The following is a 21551-nucleotide window of genomic DNA, read 5'->3' on the forward strand; positions in this document are numbered from 1 at the left end:
TCCTAAGCTATGGTGAATACATCATTTTTAACGGTTGCGTGCTAATTTTAGAGAAGAAAACAGGAGTGGCACACTGGCTCCACTGGTTCCAGCTCCGTTTGCTCTGGGCTGGGATGAGGTCATCCCTTCCATGCATTGATATTTCCTCACTCCTGCTGCCCTCTAGCGGCCGTCAGGTGGAGCTGCACGTCTCAGCCACGGTGTGACGTAACTACCACCGAGCGCTCAGCCAATCAGCTGCCACAGACGGAGACGATTTGAAATTGTAGCGGGCGACAGCGGAAGCGAGGAGGAGACGATAATAAACAAAAGTAGCTCTGTGTTTAGCTAACATTTTATTCGAATGGACATACATTCACTTTTACTTAACATTTCAAATCGTTTTTGCGTTCGTCTTACATGTTTTTTTTAATGTCGTGTATTATAGCTCGAGTCGCCGGAGTGCTAGCTAAACTTATTTTAACAAGCTAATCTGACTGTTGGTCACTTGTTTTTAGCCATGTCGATATTTAGCGTACAGGCGAGGAAGCACACCGCTTATTATGACCATCTGCTGTCCACATCGACGGCTAGGACGCCCGGCAGAGAGCGGAAAGCAACGGACTCAACGCTGGGTAGAAGTGAGGTATCATCCGGAGAGTCTGTGTGTGAGGACAGCAGCAGGTCGTCGGATAAAAGCCGGCAGGTGAACAGGACTTATGTCGTCTCTGCGCTGTCAAAGAGCGGCAGCGGGCAGCACACTCCCTACCGGGGCCGACTCACGCTGCAGAGGAGGTCAAGGAGGAAAACCGGGGCTGAGACAACGGACAAAACCATGACGGAAAGCAGCCAGAACACCACACCGGCGCCGGAGAAGAGGCTGACCCTGCAGCGGAGGACCAGGACTCCCTCCATGGATAAGAAGGTCGGCGGCGCGCAGGCAACACCCAAAGTTCTCAGTGAACCCAACGGCAGGACACCCGGTCTGTTCAGGTCCACGAGTTTAAGAGAAACTGCTGCAAGGAACAGAGTAGAGGCTGCTGTGGAGACACAGGGCAGGTTGGCCAACACCAAGACGCCCTCTTCTTCCTCCACAGCAAGGCAACCAGAGGAGCAGCCCCACACCTTTAAAACCCCCACCAAAAAGACCCCGTTTGAGAAAATCGCCGCCAGGAGAGACGTGTTCGAGAGACTGGCAGGGAAAGAAGTCCCCAAAACTGTTTTAGTCAAATCTGCAAGTCTAGAAAGGCCCAAACCTCGAGCACAGCAAGCAGGAGACGCTAAACCTGTTCCAACTCCTCGGTTCAGCAAAGTGTCTGCAGGTGTGCACAAACCCAGCACCGTGCTGCAGGGGAGGACCACAAGCACCTCAGCTCAGAGGGGAGACCTCAGCCAGGCCAGGACTTCAGCTACTGCTCCAGCAGCCACTGAGCGACTCCTAACTCGTCCCAGTGAGACTCAGAAGCAGCAGGACTCCTTTAAGATGGAGAACAGTGCAGTGACTGTGGCTGTCCGAGTCCGTCCTTTCAATGCCAGGTTTGTGAGCTGATGGTGAAGAGCAGACACATGTCAGACCCAGGCTTCCCAAATGAACAGCTGATACCTCTGGAGCTGCCTTAGATCTGATTGTTAAGCTGAACATCAATAGTGGAAGCTTGCAGACACACATCCACCTCTCCTAGATTTTAACACACTGTGTAGTTTTGTCAGATTGTGTGCACGTGTCAATTGTGGCTGTTTAGGAATTTCATTTTGGGGAAATGACAGCCAAACTCCAAATACTGCACATTTCCCAGTTTATGTAGGTGCTCAGATATACTTTCAGGAAGGAAAAAACAACACATTTCTGAAAGTGTGTCCCTTACATGTTCTGTTTAAGGGAGAAAGCAGAGAAGGCAGCACAGGTCATCTTCATGAATGGCCAGGAGACGGTCGTCCAGCATCCGGACTCCAGAAACACCTACTCCTTCACATACGACTTCTCCTTCTGCTCGGTGGACGACAGAGATCCTGCCTTTGCCGGCCAGCAGACGGTGTACGAGACGCTGGCCAAACCTCTGCTGCTCAGGGCCTTTGAGGGATTCAACACCTGCTTGTTTGCTTACGGCCAGACTGGTTCTGGCAAATCCTATACGTGAGCCTTTTTCTTTTCACTTTATCACAGTCACCTTTTATCGTTGAATCCGTTTCCATTTTGTGCTCTTGTTTTGTTTTTTATGCTTAGATTCATGCTACCTTTGACATGTTTTTTTTTTTTAAACTGCCATTAAACTTGTTTAAATTGCTTCTTTTGCAGCATGATGGGCTTTGAAGAAGAGGTTGGGGTTATTCCACGTTTCTGCCAGGAACTTTTTTCTCGATTGGCCTCCATGGAGAATGAAGAGGTAACATGTCACATTGAGGCATTCATTGCCACTTAATTGCTCTTTTTTACCATTTCTTTTTCGAAGCAGGATTTACTTGAAAAATCGAAAGGCTTTCTTCAGAAAACATTTCAACCTTTTTAAAAGCCTGGAATGTGTGCATTAACTGTCTTTTCAGTCTGCTTGTATGACTCAGATGATCAATTTGGGTTCTTGTGTTCAGGTAAAATGCCATGTAGAGATGAGCTACTTTGAAGTGTACAATGAGAAGATCCATGACCTGCTAGTGACCAGAGATGAACCAAACCAGAGGAGAATGCCTGTGAGTAGTTTGCAACTAATTGAATTTTACTCCAGAAATCAAGGAACTGCTGGCATATTTTAAATGTGCATTATTTGTACTTGCAACTGTGGCACATAACCTATCCTAATTTAAGGATTTCGTATGAAAAAAAAGGTTTCCTGCTTTTAGTGAAATTGGTTGCGACATTTTCTTTGTTGAAGTTTCGTGGAAACAAATTTTATGGTGCATAATGCAAACATGGGGCTGCAAGGTAGGGCAGTGGTTGGCATCGTTGCCTCGCAGCAAGAAGGTCGCTGGTTCGCGTCCCTGTGAGGGATCTTTCTGCGTGGAGTTTGCATGTTCTCTCTGTGCACTATGGGTTCTCTCCGGGTTCTCCGGCTTCCTCTCACAAGGTCCAAAAACATGTTGAGGTTAATTGGTGACTCTAAATTGTCCGTAGGTGTGAATGTGAGTGTGCTTGGTTGTCTGTCTCTAAGTGTAGCCCTGTGATAGACTGGTGACCTGTCCAGGGTGTCCTCTGCCTTCACCCTGAGTCAGCTGGGATAGACTCCAGCCCCCCCGCGACCCTAATGAGGATTAAGCGGTGTATAGAGGATGGATGGATGGATAACTTGTGAATATATAGAGTCAAGATAAAACCTGGTTGATTTTGTCTTTCCAGCTGAGGGTGAGGGAGCACCCAGTCCACGGTCCTTATGTTGCTGAGCTCTCTGCGTAAGAAAAGCCTTTTCTTTCTTTTGCTGAACATCTCTTTTGCTGTATTAGTCTTTAAGGCCAAAGTTCAGATGAACATTTCTGACTGCTATGTTCTGCACAATCGCTGACCTTGCTATTTCTTCACAGGAATGTGGTGAGCTCTTACAATGACATTCAGGTAGGTTGCACCTGCTGTCAGTCTTCTTCTTCAAATCCTTAGCACATTAAAAACAAGTTGAAATGAGCGAGCAAGTCAGGCCTCAGTGTTAAGTAGAGCCCATAAGGTAAATGCAGGCGTTGGCAATTGCCTTGATGTTAATGTGTTCTAAGTGCGCTGAAAAGCACACCGATGAGATGAATACTGAGCATCAAAGATCTCCAAGTGAGATTTCACACTGAGAGAATCCGTGATAATTGTATATTGATTTATCGTGTCCTTTTTGTAGGCTTGGCTGGAGCTGGGCAACAAGCAGAGAGCCACAGCAGCTACAGGAATGAATGACAAGAGCTCCAGGTCTCACTCTGTGTTCACCCTGGTCATGACCCAGACTAAGGTACGGCCGCTTGGTTTGACTTTACCGTTTCATATGTGACAGAGCATTCAACCTTTATAAACAACAAAACAGAATGGTGCACAATGAAGCCAAAAATGTTGATACAATCTCTACCACCATTAGCATTTGCTTTTGTAAGGGAGATCTATGTTAATATGTTTCAGCTGAAAGTTTATCATGTGTGTGATTGTGTGCAGACCGAATCTGTGGAGGGAGAGGAACACGACCACAGTATCACCAGCAGGATCAACTTGGTTGATTTGGCAGGCAGCGAGCGATGTAACTCGGCTCAGACGAGTGGAGACCGACTCAGGGTACACACACTGTGCATTCAAATTACTATCACTGGTTATTGTTGCTCAAATGTGAGAGTTTGCTTTTACCGTTTTCATTGCTAAGTGAGTAACTTTGTGTTTTGGGTATCAGCTATTTGTCTTTGTTAGGTATCACTTTGTGTCCTGCCATTTTTCATTTTGACATGTTAAAACCTAAGCAATAACCTGCCAGTGGTCTGCAGGAATTAATCAATCATCATTAGTTGTATCCTGAATTGATTACTAGACTCAGATTTCTCTAAGATTTATTAATACTTATTTGCTCAACCTTTGGCAGGTTATTTACACAGTATGTGAGAAGTGTTGTATTCGTACTGGCATTGTGACCAACTGCTGCCGTGTTAACAACCAAAGTTATCATGAAAATCTTGTTTGTCTGATTACGGCGGCTAATAATTCAAGATGAACCACTTCATTGAGTTGCGCTTTGAGTTTTTGCAATTGTGCAGGTTGCCAATTCTAAAAATGTTCCATCTTGCACAAAGTTTAAGTTTAATTGAGCACTTTTTCGGTGTCATCGTAGGAGGGCGCAAGCATCAACAAATCCCTGCTAACACTTGGAAAGGTCATCTCTGCCTTATCAGACCAGGCGCTGACCAGGAAGAAGGTTTTCATACCATACAGGGAGTCTGTGCTTACATGGTGAGGAAACAGTTTGAACTGTGCAAATTATTTTTTATTTTTGGAACCCTTCTTTATTAGTTTTTCATTAAAAAAAACACATGCAAAAGGGATAAACCAGCAATCAAAACATCAGCACGTTTCATGTCGTGCTGCAGAGTCCTGTGAAACCAATGCATATTTAAGATAGACTTCTATGAACAATTAAAAACATACAGACATTCACAGTACTTATGAAGTCTAAAATAGAATTCGTAAATTGAATTGTATTATGAATGGAGGCACATTTATATATTGTTTTTATTTTTGAACCGTGGTAGTTAACTGGTCAGCATTTTCAGTTTTGAAAAGGGTGATCTCGACCGAGTCCTATTTGTTCTCTCCTGCAGGCTGTTGAAAGAGAGCCTCGGTGGTAACTCCAAGACGGCCATGATAGCGACACTGAGCCCGGCGGGCAGCAATGTGGAGGAGAGCCTAAGCACTCTGCGCTACGCCCAGCAGGCCCGCACCATCATTAACATAGCCAAGGTCAACGAGGACACCAATGCCAAGCTCATCAGAGGTCAGACGTCCATTACACACACTTTCAACAGATGTGTGTGTTATTTTATGTTGGAGTTAATCATTTTAGTTTAATTGATTTATATAACCAGTTTAATTATCTTCCCCTAAATAGTAGTATTAAATAATAAAGACTAATATTTTGGTATTTTCAGTATGTTTGTGACCCTGTATGCGCACTGTTGTGTGTTTTGAGTCATTCTGTGGCCAAGATACAGCCTTGGCCAATGTAGCCTGCGACATCAGTAATTGGGAAAAGGGGAGCAGGGCGAACAAAACCTTGTTACCTTGACAAAACAGTTTTGATCTTCAAGAAATACATATTTTCCTTAAAAATGTCGAGGTTCTTTGTGAGCAGCTGCCATCCTACACAAACAACACAAAACCTGTGTAACCTTATTCACAAGGAAAAGCAAAGGTGGCTTTTCAACCAGTGTGTCGTCAGTATTTGTGCATTAAAAGAGCCTCACAGTACAAAATGAGGTTTTAGAACAAGAAAGTCCCCGTTATCCTCAGCAGCTTAATTATTTTCATATGTCTTGGTTGGCTGTCTGTACTTTAGCTCCTCCTTCATCTCTTTGTTTCTGTCTGTTTTCTCTTTCTTTATATGGCGAATGTCTTTCTGTTAGTGGCTTGCTCTTGATCTCTTTCTCTCTCCTTCTGTCCCACATACCCTCCTGTCAACCCATTTATCCATCACAGCTCATGCGCTATCCAGTTGAAATTAAAGCCTGGCCCTAACCTTGCCTCCAGGCCATATTTATGCACTGTCAGTTGCACATGGCGGCTAACTGTCATGCAAGTATTATTTTTCATAAGACGATCGCGCTGCTGTTTGAAGTTTTTAGCACTAAGGGGAGCTCTTGGCGTGGATTTGTCTCCCGTCGCCTGTCAGTGTGAGACACTCAAAGTGAATATGACTCAGACGTTACAAATCAGGTCAATGCTGCTCAGTAAATTGTCTTCGATAAGTGACATTGTTGGGCAGTTCACTGACAAAATCTGAATATTTCTTTGGCCTCACGTCCTCTGGGGGAGTTTTATGTAACTCCCTGCAATTTCATATAGACGTTTGCTCACAGCTGCCACATTTATCTCAGCAATTTGGCAAAACTTTTTTTTTGTACAGAGCTGAAAGCAGAGGTGGAGAAACTGCGAGCGGCCCAGATGAGCTCCCAGGGCATCGAGCCGGAGAGAGTCAGGCTGTTCCAGCAGGAGATCACCGCTCTGAGGAGCAAACTCTGTCAGCAAGAGAGAGAAATGGTTGAAGCCAACCGGTCAGCATTACTGCAACAACATTATTAATGGTGTTAATCTGACATGACCTAGAAATTCCATTTTCTCTAGTTGCAAAGAGATTATTCACACTCCCTGTTATGGTTCCATTTATATTACAGTAATTTGCAACAATGTCCGCATGTATTTGCTGAGTTTTCATATTATTGTATTGGATTGATGCTAACATACAAAGATTTCGTTCTTTATTTTTATTTACACATTTTTTTTATGGGTGAAAATACAAGCACTGAGGTCAAATATTTAATAGAAAGTTATTCATTTTGCAAGCTTGATGTTTTTCTTTCATATAAGTGTTGGACAGTGAGAAGGTTGAGAAGTAAGTGAACAGGGGATCCGTCTCAGAAGATGATAGCTGAATTTGATCATAGGTGATTCAACTTTTGGTTATATATTTTATTTTCTGCAGGGCATGGAGAGAGAAACTTGAGCAAGCAGAAATTCGCAAACGTGAAGAGACCAAAGAGTTGCAGGTACCTTTTTTCTTTTTTTTTTTTCAGCATAACCTTTTATTTAAATTCATTTTTCTTTAACCGTACCATGTACAGTACTGTTCACTGTAATGTGAGCAGCAGTACAGTAATCTTTTAACTCTGCTTAACCTTAAAGTTTAAGTCAACAAACACTGAAACAAGCTCTACTAAAGATGTCTGGGTTCAAAAACATCTGTGTTCGATAAGAAGCACAAAGACAAGTACTGCAAGTATTTCTTGCTCTGTAAACAGAAAGCAGGCGTGACATTCAAAGTGGACAACCGTCTTCCCAACCTGGTGAATCTGAACGAGGACCCTCAGCTGTCCGAGATGCTTCTTTATATGATCAAAGAGGGTCGAACAACAGTGGGCAAGCTCAAATCTGGATCCAGCCATGACATCCAGCTGACTGGAGCTCTCATTGCAGACCAGCACTGGTGAGAACAAATCCCCAGATGGGTGTGAAAACAATGACGTTTTGTTCTGTTGAATGAATATTATGTAGTCCGTTTGCAGTCGCGTCAGTCTTGCATGTGTGCTTATTTAAAAAAAAGGGAATAGCTGCAGTAAGAAAAATAATAGTGAGTATGGAAAAATACACTACTTTTCAGTGGAAACCATGTAATGTTTTATTGCTTTGAATAATCTAATTAAGCGTATTTAGCCAAAGTAATAGGAATTATGGTGACAGAAGTGAATCCAAATACATGAAAATAACTAAACCAAGGAATAGTTTAAAGATATTTGACGATTACATTTAATTTCCTATCTGCATTACATTTCAAAAATGGCAATTAAATTAATATCAAGATGTGTTTTATTTTTTTTAAGTGTCATATCTAACATCCATGACACTGTCAGCATCACTCCTATGGAAAATGCCAAGACTTTTGTTAATGGCAACCTCATCTCGGACTCCACTGTCCTACACCATGTAAGTAGAGCAAAACGTTTTCTTGGTTCTTCTCAACATTTATCGTTGCCTTCTAACTTAAAATTTGGGCAATGAGTTTTTAGTATAAATCCATGTAAATCCAATTCAATATCCTGTCTGTCTGAAGCATTTTTAAAATGCTTTTATTGTTGTCAATTCCACTCCTCTCATCGTTTGTCTGACTTCCAGGGCGACAGGGTGATTCTTGGTGGAGACCACTACTTCCGCTTCAATCATCCTGCTGAGGTGCAGTCTGGGAAGCGGGTATCGTGTTGGACAGGCGCAGGCGACGGTCACAAAGACTTTGAGTTTGCCAAAAATGAGCTACTTGCAGCTCAAAGAGCACAGTGAGTGAAAAAAGCACCAGATAAAGGTCTTTTGGACAGAGAAAAGCTATAAAACCACCATACCAGAGCACTTTTTCAAGCACTGTATTTGAGAACTAATAATGAAAATCAGAATTCCCTTTAAGCTATTTTTGTGTGTCCCAGGCTCGAGGCAGAAATTGAAGAAGCCCATTTAAAGGCAAAAGAGGAGATGATGCAGGGAATCCAAATGGCAAAGGAGGTGGCTCAGAAAGAGCTGTCTGACCAGAAGGCACTTTATGAAGACAGAATCCGAGCCCTGCAGAGAGAGCTGGTAAACAAGACTTAAAATAATTCTTTTCTGAACGAAAAAATGGTCCAATTGCCTGTACTTCTTTGCAGTTATTGAAAGTCAGTTTTCATGCAGGTTTTCCCAAACGAAATAAACAAATACAAATTTAAACCAATAAAGTGTGTCAGAAAGGTTCCAGGACTGGTGTCACAAACACTATATTTCAAATCCAGCCTACAAGTTTTCCCCTTTGAAGTAATCCCCCTGGAGTCTAACCCACTTCCCCAGCCTTCTCTGCCACGCCGTCATGCACTCCTGGAAGGATTCTTCAGGGATCCTCCTCAGCTCCGTCATCACAGCCATCTTGATGTCGTCCACGTCTTCTAAACGGGTCCCCTTGATGACCCCCTTGAGCTTGGGGAGGAGGAAAAAATCCCACGGAGCCAGGTGGGGTGAGTAGGGAGGTTGCTCCAGCACGGAGATGTTCTTCTCAGCCAGGAGCTGTGGGATGCTCAGGGCATTGTGAGCAGGTTGTCATGGTGAAGCAGCCACGACTTGTCCTGCCACAACTCTCACCTCTTCTCGAGCACTGAACGAAGCAAACGCCGCAGGATCTCTTTGTAGACGTGCTGGTTGATCGTCTGAAGGGGAAAACTGGTTGTTTGAAGTTTGGGTTTGAAATATATGCTTTGTGACACCAGTCCTGGAACTTTTCTGACACATCTCGTATATTTCCTTAAATCTTGTGCGCTATATTGCAATATTACAGAACTATCAAACAGTTTAAACCTCTGCCTGTCCCCACACCCTGTCAAATTATGCAACCAGTATTGAGTAATACCAACATGCCATTCTTTCAGAATGAGGAGACTGACCGTAAGCGTCAGCAAGAGTTAGACAAACAAAGAGTGGCCAGCCAAATGGCAGAGCTGAAGATGGCCAAGCAGGAGCTGGAGCAAGAGGTGGACACCCAGAAGAAACGCCTGCGTCTGCACATGGAGGCCCAGGTCAGAACTCAGTGCTACACTCAAGAATATTTCTCTTCAGTGATCATCTCTGCTTGATGCACCCAACAAAGTCTTCCAATATCTTTAAAATATCTAAAATGTTAAGTTTTCTCAATTAAATGTCGAGCTCTTACCACCGATGAGTTAATCAACAGTATCTTGAGCACACAAAATGGAAACTTATATAATCCCTTATATTGGAGGTAATCAAGAGGTAAAACCATCTTCATTATTCTATATAATGTGCCTTTAGGTTAGTTTATTACATGGATTAAGAAAGTATGGAAAACTACGTCGGGTAGAATGTCAGACCTCCGGAGGTACAGTATGGATAATAACTTGAGAATTTGATGACTCCACTCTAAATGTTTCCAGGAGGACACTGTGTTCTCCTCTAAGTACATAAAACTGGCCTACAGTCATAGTGGGTGGTCGATCTGCTCTATCTATAAAAAGAGAAGTGTGACATGTTAAACAGATCTTATTTCACTCAGCCTTTTTTTTTTTTTTTTCCCCCCTTGATCCTCAGAAGTCAGAGTTCAGTAAATCTATAACAGCTAATGACATCATCTCCTTCATTTGCTCATTCTAATGATTTCTGATTATATAAAATGAACTTGAGAGGCTTAAGCAAATATCCTGAAACCGGGGTTCATGTTTAACCAATGGGGCATTTGGGATGTGTTCTGAGCCGTGGTGGAGCTTGACTTCAGGCAAAATGTTTTGGCCTGATGGTTTTTAATATTGTTTACATTACCACGATTCACTTCAGGCTATGGAGGAGCATCGAGTGTGCCAAGCGAGGATTGTTGATGCCCTGGAGGCGGAGAAGAGAAAGATCAGCAAAGAGCTGGAGGAGATGCAAAAGAAAAGAATTTTAAGGGAAAACCACACTACCAGAAACGGTGAGAGTTTTGAAGTTGGTTGGTGAGCATTGAAATTCACGCAAATGAGTTCCGTATGGGTGGGGTTTGTCACATAGGACAAAAGTTTTAGATTAAATCTGTTTGCCAGCACCTGAAATAACAACTAAGTGGACATGAGCCCAGAAGGAGCAGAGGAGACAAATAGGCTATAGAACATTTAATATGCCATTTATTGTAAGGTGATAACATTTAACGTGGATGGTGATTAAACTACATACAATGCAAAGTAGAAACTTGAATCTCACTAAATTGCACGACTGCTGTGCATTGAATTCAATGTAAATGTTTTTTTTAATATGACAACAAACAGCAACATGTATCTGTTACTTTACACTCCTCTTCACCTTATACAGGTGTCCATACAACAACTTACATATTTGTGTCAGTCAAAAAAGAGCAGGGGAGTGAAGAGTTTATTCTAGGGATGTCCGATACTGGCTTTTTTGCCAATATCCGATATGCCGATATTGTCCAACTCTCAATTTCCAATTCCAATATGTACCGAGATACGTTTGTTACTGCAGCCACACTTGTTTACACGCTTCACGGCGCAGTTTGATGTCGTCATCATTTGGTAAATGCTGTCAAAATCCATGCATTGTTTTATCGGTTTTCATTACAGGCAAAAAAAACGATATTGACAGACATTTTTATGCTAATTTCGGGCCTATCGGACATCCCTAATTTATTCATTTTACTTTTCAGTCACAGGCGTAGATGTGAGAGCTGCAGAGACTGACTATCGTGCTATTTCTTTTTTCCATTTATTTTGGTGTTTGTGTGAAGCGCTAGGCATTATACCTGCAGTGATAAGTTTGCAATGTAAGGTGTAAGGCTGAGCATTTTGTACCCCCATCAGCAGAATGTAGAGATCAGTTTTTGGGATCTCAGAATTACATGTCACATGCTCAAACTAAGTGCAGGCTCACTTTTCTTTCTGGGCAACCTAAGTAACAAGATTTTAAACTGTTCTTGTGAAGTGAATCCAGTTTAATGCTACTAAGTAAAGCTGCTTTCTCACTCAGGACTATTGGTTACGGGGATTTTAATGTTTAATTTCTGTGCCGCAGTCTCTCCACAGTGGGATGCCATGAAGTTGTCCTTGATGATTGAGGAAGCCAATAAAATCAGCGCTAAACTGAGGAAACACACAGTCTTCAGCAGGTATGAAGAGACAAGCTTATTCAGGTTGCAAACACAATAATGATCAATAAACTCAATGAGGTTTTGCACTGATTTTGAGAATCAGTAGCGTTGTGGCTGCTGCGATGGTTTCTCATTTTCTACAATTCAGAGAAATGGAAATATCTGTCACTGGCCAGTTTTTTTGCAAGCAAATATCATCATTATTAAGCTTAGCCAACAATGAATTTGCTCTCCTTTGTCGTAGACATGAAAGCTCCGACGATGAGAACATGCAGCAAGGTGGCCTGCCACAGGTGCGGGTTCAAAACACAAAGCTGGGAATTTCAACTTTCTGGAGCCTGGACAAGTTCCAGAACAACATGGCCGCCATGAGGGACATCGAGCAGGTTTGCCTTTCGCGTCATTGCTCTTTTGATTGAATAAATGTCTCAGGATGTGAACAGCACATTAACAAGTGAGCATCTCATTGATATCGCTAACACATGACCAATTAAAATGTTACTGATAAGATGTAAATAGACCTGATTTCTGATGTGGAAATTGCCTGGAGATTTGCAGATAAGATAAATTAGAAATTGTAAGGAGGCTGTCAGTTTGTCCAGGGTGTTTTCCAGCCAGTTTTCATAGATTATCTCAGGCTGATCTTTATCTAAAATGAGGAGAATTGATGACGTGATAGTCTGTTTGTGACATGTATAATGGACACTTTGACTGGACCTTCTGCACATAATCAGAATTCTCCTGAATGTAATAAGATCAGTGAGCTGTTTATGCCCTTAAAGATGTCATAATGATGGAGAATATGCAGTGAGTGGACAGGAAGCTTGTGCATACGGCTTTGGTTTTTAAAACTTTGACCAGTAATGAGATAATGTATGATGCGTGAATCATATTCAGTCAGCCAGGCTGTCGCTCCCTCAGTTTGCATATTCAAAGCCTGACATCAGCTTACACTCAATTTCCAATTTCCCGGCCATTTGACCTTATTTACAGTCTGGAATGGGTTGTTTAATGCCCGACAGAGGGATGCTGCCTCACTTTGGTGTGCTTTTCTCATTAAGTTGACTAAATGAGACCGGGCATGTCAGCAGTAGTTTACTCTCCGCAGGGGGATTCCGCCTCTAAAGATGACGATGTGTTTTATGACCCTGATGATGAGTGGGAGCAAGATATATCGGCCTCCTCTGCTTCTACCTCCTCCTTTTCTCGCCGAAGGTAATTATCCAGCCCTTCCTCTCTCTTCCCATCCATCAATCCCTCGTTCCGGGACCTTACATTTTAGATTTTGGGGAATTAATTGGTATTCTTGTCAATGATTTGAAATATGGCAGGGAAAAAAAACAAAAAAAAACTTGATAAGTACGGGGCTGTCTCACTACAGGTGTCCACCTTGCTGTTGTTCAACCCTGTCTGGACTTGGATGGGTGACGCTTTTGCTTTCCGAATGTGTGTCTTAAATCCACAGACCTCCTGCTCAACTCTGTTAATTTGAACAATGTGTTAGGCAAAAGGATGTATATGGAAAGTTGAAAAGTATGCGGATGGAACATGGAAAATCATTTTTGTTTAACCATTTGGAAGATTTTGGTTATTTTCACAAGGTCCTGCTAGTTTCCAACAGTGTGATTTACAACCTGGCACGTATTTTTGACGTTCACCCCATCCTTTTTTCTTTCAAGAAAAGTTGACGGGAAGTTTCTGTCCACAGAATATTTCCCTCTTCATTGTGTTTGTTCTGTTTTGTTCATTTCATTTCCATGACAGCCAGGCCAAGGTGTTGAGAAAAAGAAATAGGACGAAGGGTCCCTATGTTTCTTGCTCCACAACCCATGACCCAAACATGCACACGCAGCACCTGTTGTACATGCAGAGCTCCCAACGTTTTCCCCTTCTGCTGTTATTCTTTGTGAAGCACTCCTGGTGGTGCCCAAACTACCATTACACCCAGCCAAATGAAACATGGCACAGGGTCTGTGGTTCCATCGTATTTCTCTCCCTGACCCCATTAAACCTGTTCCTACGCCTCATGACCACAGTCATTACTGTTTACTGACTTTCTCACCTCTAAGTGAAGATTATTCTCCTGCTCTCTTTTTGCACAAGTTTAACAAAACTCCCAGCAACATAACACTTTGAATCAAATTAACTTAACCTGAATGGCTGATGTGTGCCAAAGATGCATTCCCACATTAATATGAGTAGTCACAGTCTGTTTAAACCTTCATTACAACAGTGCCAGAAAACACATAGGAGCACACAGATGCTGTCCAGAAGTCCAAACAAATGAAAAAGATGGCAAGAATACCACAGAAAGGAAAAAAAAAAAAATGTTGGCACGACAAACTGACAAACGAACCTTGAGCTGTAATGAGTATAATGACTTCCTCCTGGTTCTACTGAGTTATTCTAAATGAGAGAAATAACTAAATGATTAAGAAAAATATAAATACGGGGTGTTGGCTTTGTACTCACAGTTTCTGGTTGATGGTTGCTTCTGGCTTTAGGAGCAGGAGTCTGCTGAAGAGCAGGAGAATCTCAGGGCGTCTCTATGAGATCCGGGTTCATCCGATTCAGAGCCTCCACAACAGCTCTTCGCAGTCTGCTGGTAAGGCACTATGCAAGCAAATGTTTGGATCTAATCAAGAAGGGAATATTTAACATGAAAAATGCCATTATCTGTGTTGTGTAATGTAAATATCCCTTTTGCTTTTAAGTTTAGGTATGCTCCTGCAGGAATCAGATTTAATGTTCAGAGGGACCCAAGTTATTTAATGTGCTCTGTTATGCAAATTAAAAATGTGGGGAATTACTCATGATGATGAAGTGTTGCAGTTGTTAAATAAATACCGGCTAATAGACTAGACTTCATGGCCAATTAACATTTATTATGACACAGCAATGCCAGAACATTTTCTAAGATGAAGTCATCTTTGTTCACACCATCTCGTCCGTCTGCCTGGCCCAGGGTTGATGGGTGCGACCAAACCTCCCTCCACCCACTCCAGCACCACAGACCCCGCCATGCCCGGCATTTGCAAAGAGCTGATTGGTCAATCGGTGGCCCGTCTGCGTGGTTGTAGTGGGACAGAAGAGAGCATGGCAGATAAGTTAATCTCTGATCTGAACTTGGTATACACGGCGTCCCAAAGGTTATCAGACCTGTACGACAGCCTGGATGACGACAGCCAGGACAGCGGTGAGTTTCAACTAGATTTCAGTCTGTTATACGTGACAGAAGTAGCAAGCTTGTGCTAGTGTTTCATTCTTTGGCAGTAGATTAATAGTTGCCCAGAGGTAGTGACTAGAACAAAGTAATTTTGCATATTATTTTTTTGTAACTGTTGTCTTTACACAAAAACACAAATTCCAATCCATTCAATTTCAGTATAAACTTTTCACCTCAAAGGCCCAGGATTAGCTTCTTTCTTTCTTATTCTGTTTAAGTGTGTGGGTTTATTTGGATCTAACTTTAATCACGGCCTTTTCTCCTGCAGTGTTCGCTTGTAACACGGTGGCCCAGACTGAGCTGGTCAAGGCCACCATCGCCATAGAGAGCGGAGTGTTTGTTACCATGCAGTGGCTGGCTAGTGTGAAACCCTCCTCCGGCCTGCTCTACACCATCGCCGAGGACCTCAAAAGCCAAGTCAAGAAGATGGGAGGATTCTTCCAGATGCTTATTCAGGTAAACACAAAAAATTAACACGCTTTAAAAGCTACACAGTGACATGATATTGGGTTTATTCTGGCACTTGCAGTATATAAATAAATTAAAAAGAGTGTAAAATCTAAGCTGACAAATGATTTTCAATTTGGCATAGTTTGGAGACGGGGTGGCTAATCAAAATGCAGAGCATTGATTGACGGATCTTAGCTCTGAGCTGTTTGAGCTCTGTCTATGGAAATGGCAAAGCAGAGGGAATTCTCAACCTTGAGCCCCAAACAGAACATGAATATATGGAAAATAAATCTAAATTCCTTACCAGTCTCAGCACCTAAACACACAATTTTCCCCTCTCAATCCTGATTTTTAATATCTTGAAGCATTTTAATTTATTTACTGACCCTTCAGACTTTGTCCACTGTTGTGCTGGCTTACTTGCATTGATTCACTATTAAATCAATTTTAATTCAACCTGTTTGTCAGTTTGTTTATGTTGACTTGATGTTGACTGGAGCAACATTTTTCTCCCCATCCAGGGTTGTGAATCTGAAATCACATCAATGGTGGTGGAGGCACGCAGGAAGAGCAGTCAGTGCCTGGATGCAGCGTTGCTCGCAGTCGGCCACCTGGCGGCAGTGACAGGCATGCCGTTGAACACCGTGGGGCTGGGCGCTCAGGCCACAGGCAAGGTAACACCACCAATAAACTCCTATCTCTGTTAAGGCTCTGGGGTCCACTGTAATCAAGCCCCCAATTCACCATACCGGAGCATGCAGAATTAGCTGTGTGGATCGTGTTTAAAGGTGGGGAGTCAATGATCTGAATACATGTTTGATTTGTTTACCTGCAAGTGGTATCTCATGCTGTGTTAACAAATGGCAAGGAAATGCTTGGAACTTAGAACCATTTCTCAGAATCCCATCAAAACCACCACTGGCTATATCAGAAGCAGTAATAATAAGCATGACTGAAGCAGACACATAAAAATTCACCTACAAAAATTTCCAATTTGAAAGACTCCTTATGCTGGAGAAAGTTTGCCTGCCAGGATGTGATTTCGGGGAAATGTTGTGTAACACGCCACAGCAAAGATGGCCAACTGTTGATATGTCTGTATTGTTGCATAGTGTATAAGCTGATTAGGAGAAAATGCATCACAGTGATGGCAAACTAAGTCTGAGGTCCACCAGAGAGAAAGTTTATTTGAAGCATCAGTAGAACTAAAGACCTTGTACTCTGTTCCAGAGCATCAGGGATGCCTTATTGGTTTTGTTTGTTGCTTTTTGTAGCTTTGGTAACCTACCAGACAAATACTGTTGAAAATATGATCATAAAAACATTATTTAACCTTTTCAGCAATCTGTGGTCACTTGTCTACTGAAGGGAACCAACAAGGGTGTCCGCTCTCTCTTAGAGGAGAGCCTCACCATCACCAGGGACATGCTGAGAGATGCTCAGCTGGCCTACCCCAGAAACCCAGTAAGACTGTAAATCTTTTACAATGTTATGCCTTTTAATTTTGTTCATGCTGTAATTTAATTTGGCATTACCAGTGTTACAAATACATTATTCGGTAACACTTCCATAAAAGTGCAGTTTTATGAGTTGCTACCATTAATGCCTGTCATCTCTACTTACAGGTCCTGCAGAGCCTAAAATCCAAGACGCTTGACATGGCTCGTGCTCTGCAGAGCTACATGCTTTACCATATTTCTGTGAGTTTCAGCTACACGAGCAGCTACAAACTAAGCCAAATGTCTACTTTCTGCTTTCTGTAAAGCTTTGTTAAAGATTTAGGAAACTAAATCTTAATATTTTTCATAGTCTCCCCCCCCAGAACACCTCTTTAGGACATTACTTGCCATGTGCGACTTAATTGGTGCACTTAGATTTCATGCTGTTCATTATCACTGAAGCAAAATACTGTGAGAAAAACATTTTTTTTCCACCAAGTAACAGCCACAATTCACAGAAATTAAAAAGGCTTGTGCCTCTATTAACTAGAAATGCACTCTATAGCACCACAAGCATTTTACTGACAGCCATAGGTTTGTTTCATCTTCTAGTTTGCTCAGCTCAAACTGAAAAATGCTCAAAATAGAGTAATGATTAATGGAACAAGCATCTGCGGCTTTATCACAAAAACTGCTGGCACTTGCTTAAACCGTGGACTAAAGGCAGAATGCACGCTCAGCCACGCTTCGCTGGATATGTAAAGGTTAAAAACAATGTTCTATCTTGACACAGGCTTAAATGTTACAGATTAATACCCACTCCCACAACAGCCCTGTTAAAGATGCCACTCAGCCTTTATTGCTCCTGTAAAGCTCAATGCTCTGTAAGCTTATCTCTCTGCAGTCATCCCTCGACGATCGTTCACGTAATGAATGTGTTGAATGAAGTGGCATAAGTCACAGCTAACAGGCTTGTTTGCCGTTATCTTAGCCACACAAACTAGCAGGGTTTTTTTTTTTTTTTTTTGTTAAAACCAATAATTGACACATATAAGAGCAGGAGCATTTTGCTGCCCGCAGTGTTATTGTGGCCAAATAAACCTGAGTTATAGCCTGTAACAGCTACTTTCGGGGCGTGCTTTGAGCGAGGCGTGTAAAGCAGCTCTGGACTCGGGTGTGATCATGGATGTAGATGCAGCAGTGAGTGTTCGGTGTAGCAGAGACTTAAACCCCGAAATGTTTGACTTTATAGCTGCCATCTTTCCAGAAAAGGCAGAATAGTGGTTTCAACACCTACTTGAATGGTAACCACAGCTTTTAAAAAAAAAGTTCTAGTATTGTCACCACACCTTATGTGGAAAATGTAATCATAGGAACATTTTTGCCCTTGTTCTTGGCAAAATGTATATATTTTATTTAAGCAAAAACCATTAATTATACAAAGGAATAAGGATTTATAGAAGACCACAATGAGATAAATTCTTAAGCAGCGCTCGTTCAACAGTTATTGTTGATGTACCTTTGAGCAAAGAAGTGCAAAGTTGCCCTGTAGCTGACAGTCTGCCTTACCCTGTTAAATAAACATTTATGTGGTATGCTCTTCCCTTTCGTACTGTTTATTTACTCTGTCTTGTTCCCGTTTTTCGGGGTGTGTTCATGTTTGCAAACAGGAGAGAGAATCTGACCCAGAGGAGGTGGAGGAAGGGGAGGAGGAAGCCTCTGCTTCTCATTTGCAGAGACTGAGAGCTACATCGACCAAACTCTTCCAGTTAAATCAGGCCATAAGACAGCTGCATTCCTCTCTGTCTACAACCTTGCGAGGTGAAGCTTTTGACTCACACATAGCCTGGGAGTTTAGCTGAGTGTTATTCAGAGTGACTTATTAATGTCCCTGGATAACAAGAATGAGAGACTAACAGCATGCTGAAAGAAAAATATTTCTTCTAGCTTTTTGTCACTCACTTTTTTAATTCATTAGTATGGTTTTTTCTGTAAATGCACCACTCCAGTGCAATAAAACTGAAAATGTTCAGCACTAAAAGTGAAATGAGTCAAAATGTTGTAATTCATATGTTTAAGCTACTTTTTTATGTATGATTGCTATATACTATTGTCATACACAGTAATATGGATGGTTGTGACTGGGTGTGTGAACAAAAGCCTCAGTCAAAATGTACCAGGTTTTTGTTGTTGTGGATTCTACTAATCAGTCTGTCATCCTCCTTCCAGGAAAAGACAGTAGTTCTGACCTAAGCAGCTGCAGAGAGCTGATCTCCTCTTCTGCCAAGGCTCTTGACGAGCTGATCACCGGCCTGTCTACGGAGGAAGCGGTGGCCCCGTCCCTGCAGCTTCCCTGTCTTCAGACAGTAATGTCTGCCAGAGACGAGCTCCACTCTGCCCTGCAGTCCTTGTCCTCCTCCTGGAGCCAACAGGGCGTAGGAGAGAGTAGAAGTTCAGCTGGCTCTGACAGCAGTACACACAATGAAATCTTAACCAAAGACAGAGCCGCCACTCACAGTGCTGTTAGAAATCGAGTCGTGAGTAAGATTGTGTACCTCGCTCCAGGTGGGCTGTCCAACGGCAGCCCGCACTGGGTGTAACGCATGTTTGTTGTTATTTACAATGTACTGCCACCATTTTTTCAGGATTTACAGTGAAAATGAACTGTTGGCATTAAGAAAACTTTAGGATAAGCCTCCTGCTGGGTCACGGGTAATTTTTTTGTAGCCTCACATCACAGACAGCAAACACTGTAGAGACTGCTTTAGCGTAGCCATCCACGAAATGCACCTGTACTCACACAGTCTTCTTCACAGCCGGTGCTGAGATGTATCAGAGGTTCCTTCCTGAGTTTGGTAAGACTTTGTGTCTCAGCACTTTAAAGATATTTTTGACACATGACCTGGAGCAAAGACTTCAGTCATCAGAATATGTAGAGTTTAGCAGCATCATTATTGGTGTATGAACACAATTAGAAGAAACTGGCTGAAGTTTGCCAGGCCTTCACTGTTGTACTGTATCTGTCAGATGCCACCAAATTAGTTTTCGTCTGCATTTTCTTATTAATATAAACATGCAGGGTGTCAATATTCAGCAGCCCGGTACGCCGATGTGTAAAAACGAATGCAATACTTTATTTCCATTTTCTGCTGTATATGTTTCTTTATTGTATTAAGACATGTTTTGTTCTCATGTTTGCATCAAGCTTTGCTCTTGTATTTTGTGTAACACATACAATTTGCACTCCGGAGAGACTTGGGGGTTTCTTCTTTATACATGTACTTTGACAGTGTTTTATGTCCTTTTAGTGCTTTGTCTCACTTGGTTAAAAAAAATTATATGTCAAAACAATACAGCTACTTGTACTACTGCAATGACTTCATGTGGCTTAATTTTACAAAGACACAAACCTTTAATCCTGAAGGATACTATTTAATAAACCACGGACTCCTGGTAAAGATGGCATTGGTAATAAAAGGATGTATTAGTAGTGAGAAATGTTACACATGTACACGTTACCTAACTGGGATTTCTTATAGTTGATTTAATGCAGAAATAACACATTTATGCACTTCTTCCTTTGAAGCTAGTGGTATTTTTTCCCCCTATTGTAGGTAGACATTCAACCAAGTGTTTCTATACTTGTTTGTTTTATTTTTACATACGACGTGTGTCAGAAAAGTTCCGGGACTGGTGTCACAAAAGATATATTTCAAACCCAAATTACAAACTACGACCCTTCAGACGATCAACCAGCACGTCTACAAAGAGATCCTGCGGCGTTTGTTTCGCGAGAAGAGGCCAGAGTTGTGGCAGGACAAGTGGTGGCTGCGTCACCATGACAACGCCCTGAGCATCCCACAGTTCCTGGCTGAGATGAACATCGCTGTGCTGGAGCTGATTTTTTTCCTCTTCCCCAAGTTCAAGGGGGTCATCAAGGGGACCCGTTTTGAAGACGTGGACGACATCAAGATGGCTGTGACGACGGAGCTGCGGAGGATCCTGGAAGAAACCTTCCAGGAGTGCATGGCAGAGAAGGCTGGGGTAATGTATTAGACTCCAGGGAGATTACTTTGGAGGGGAAAACTTGTAGTTTGGATTTGAAAAATAGCTTTTGTGACAGCAGTCCTGAAACTTGTCTGACACACCTCTTATAAATTGTCCATTACCTTGATAGATGGATTGACTGTGCAAGCCCAAAGTTTGACTAGACCCATGACCCCCACTCAGAGGCCTCCGTAGGTCCCTGAACCCTACTTTGGTAACCCTCTGTTGGCTGCAAGTTTCCACCCACTCCTCCTCCTCCCCCTCCTCTGTGCAGCCTCCTCTGCATCCTCCCCTCATGCTCTCAGGAGTCCGCTACTGCCAGGGCTACTCTTGTACTTTTGTAAGGGACTAACAGTTGACAGCAAAGAAGAAAACACACTTTGGTAAACTTTACACTCGTGGAATTAAAAGAAGACAAAAGAGAAGAAAGAAAACGCGTAACTTTAAGGAGCGGTTGAATGCTGCGTTCACGGACACGACGTGACTGGAATGAGGAGACGCGCAAGAAAGGGACGAATAATTCAGGTAAAACAATCGTGTTGTTTTTGCTGAATTCAAAGAAGAGACCACAGTACGATGAACTCAGGTTTTATTCCC

General features: G+C 42.4%; 2 protein-coding genes across 2 annotated transcripts in view; both read left to right on the plus strand.

Annotated features, from left to right (window-relative positions):
* Positions 1–295: 295 nt before the first annotated feature.
* Positions 296–20284, plus strand: kif14 (kinesin family member 14). Its single transcript, XM_008292211.1, has 29 exons — positions 296–1515; positions 1859–2113; positions 2276–2363; positions 2566–2664; positions 3308–3360; positions 3490–3520; positions 3789–3896; positions 4094–4210; positions 4755–4873; positions 5242–5414; positions 6543–6690; positions 7119–7182; positions 7435–7619; positions 8014–8116; positions 8306–8463; positions 8608–8755; positions 9574–9720; positions 10493–10625; positions 11717–11810; positions 12037–12178; positions 12901–13007; positions 14297–14397; positions 14758–14988; positions 15287–15474; positions 15990–16142; positions 16810–16932; positions 17094–17168; positions 18578–18728; positions 19137–20284. The coding sequence occupies exons 1-29, from the start codon at positions 500–502 to the stop codon at positions 19505–19507; spliced, it is 4881 nt and encodes a 1626-aa protein (XP_008290433.1). The 5' UTR covers positions 296–499; the 3' UTR covers positions 19508–20284.
* A 938-nt stretch (positions 20285–21222) lies between these two features.
* Positions 21223–21551, plus strand: part of LOC103364917 (probable G-protein coupled receptor 144) — a 99166-nt gene continuing 98837 nt past the window's right edge. Inside the window, exon 1 of the mRNA XM_008292212.1 lies at positions 21223–21479. The gene's annotated coding sequence lies outside the window, so the exon portion shown is untranslated. The remainder of the gene's footprint in view (positions 21480–21551) is intronic.

The sequence above is a fragment of the Stegastes partitus genome, unplaced genomic scaffold (assembly GCF_000690725.1).
Source record: "Stegastes partitus isolate 25-593 unplaced genomic scaffold, Stegastes_partitus-1.0.2 Scaffold793, whole genome shotgun sequence".
Lineage (NCBI taxonomy): Eukaryota > Metazoa > Chordata > Actinopteri > Pomacentridae > Stegastes > Stegastes partitus.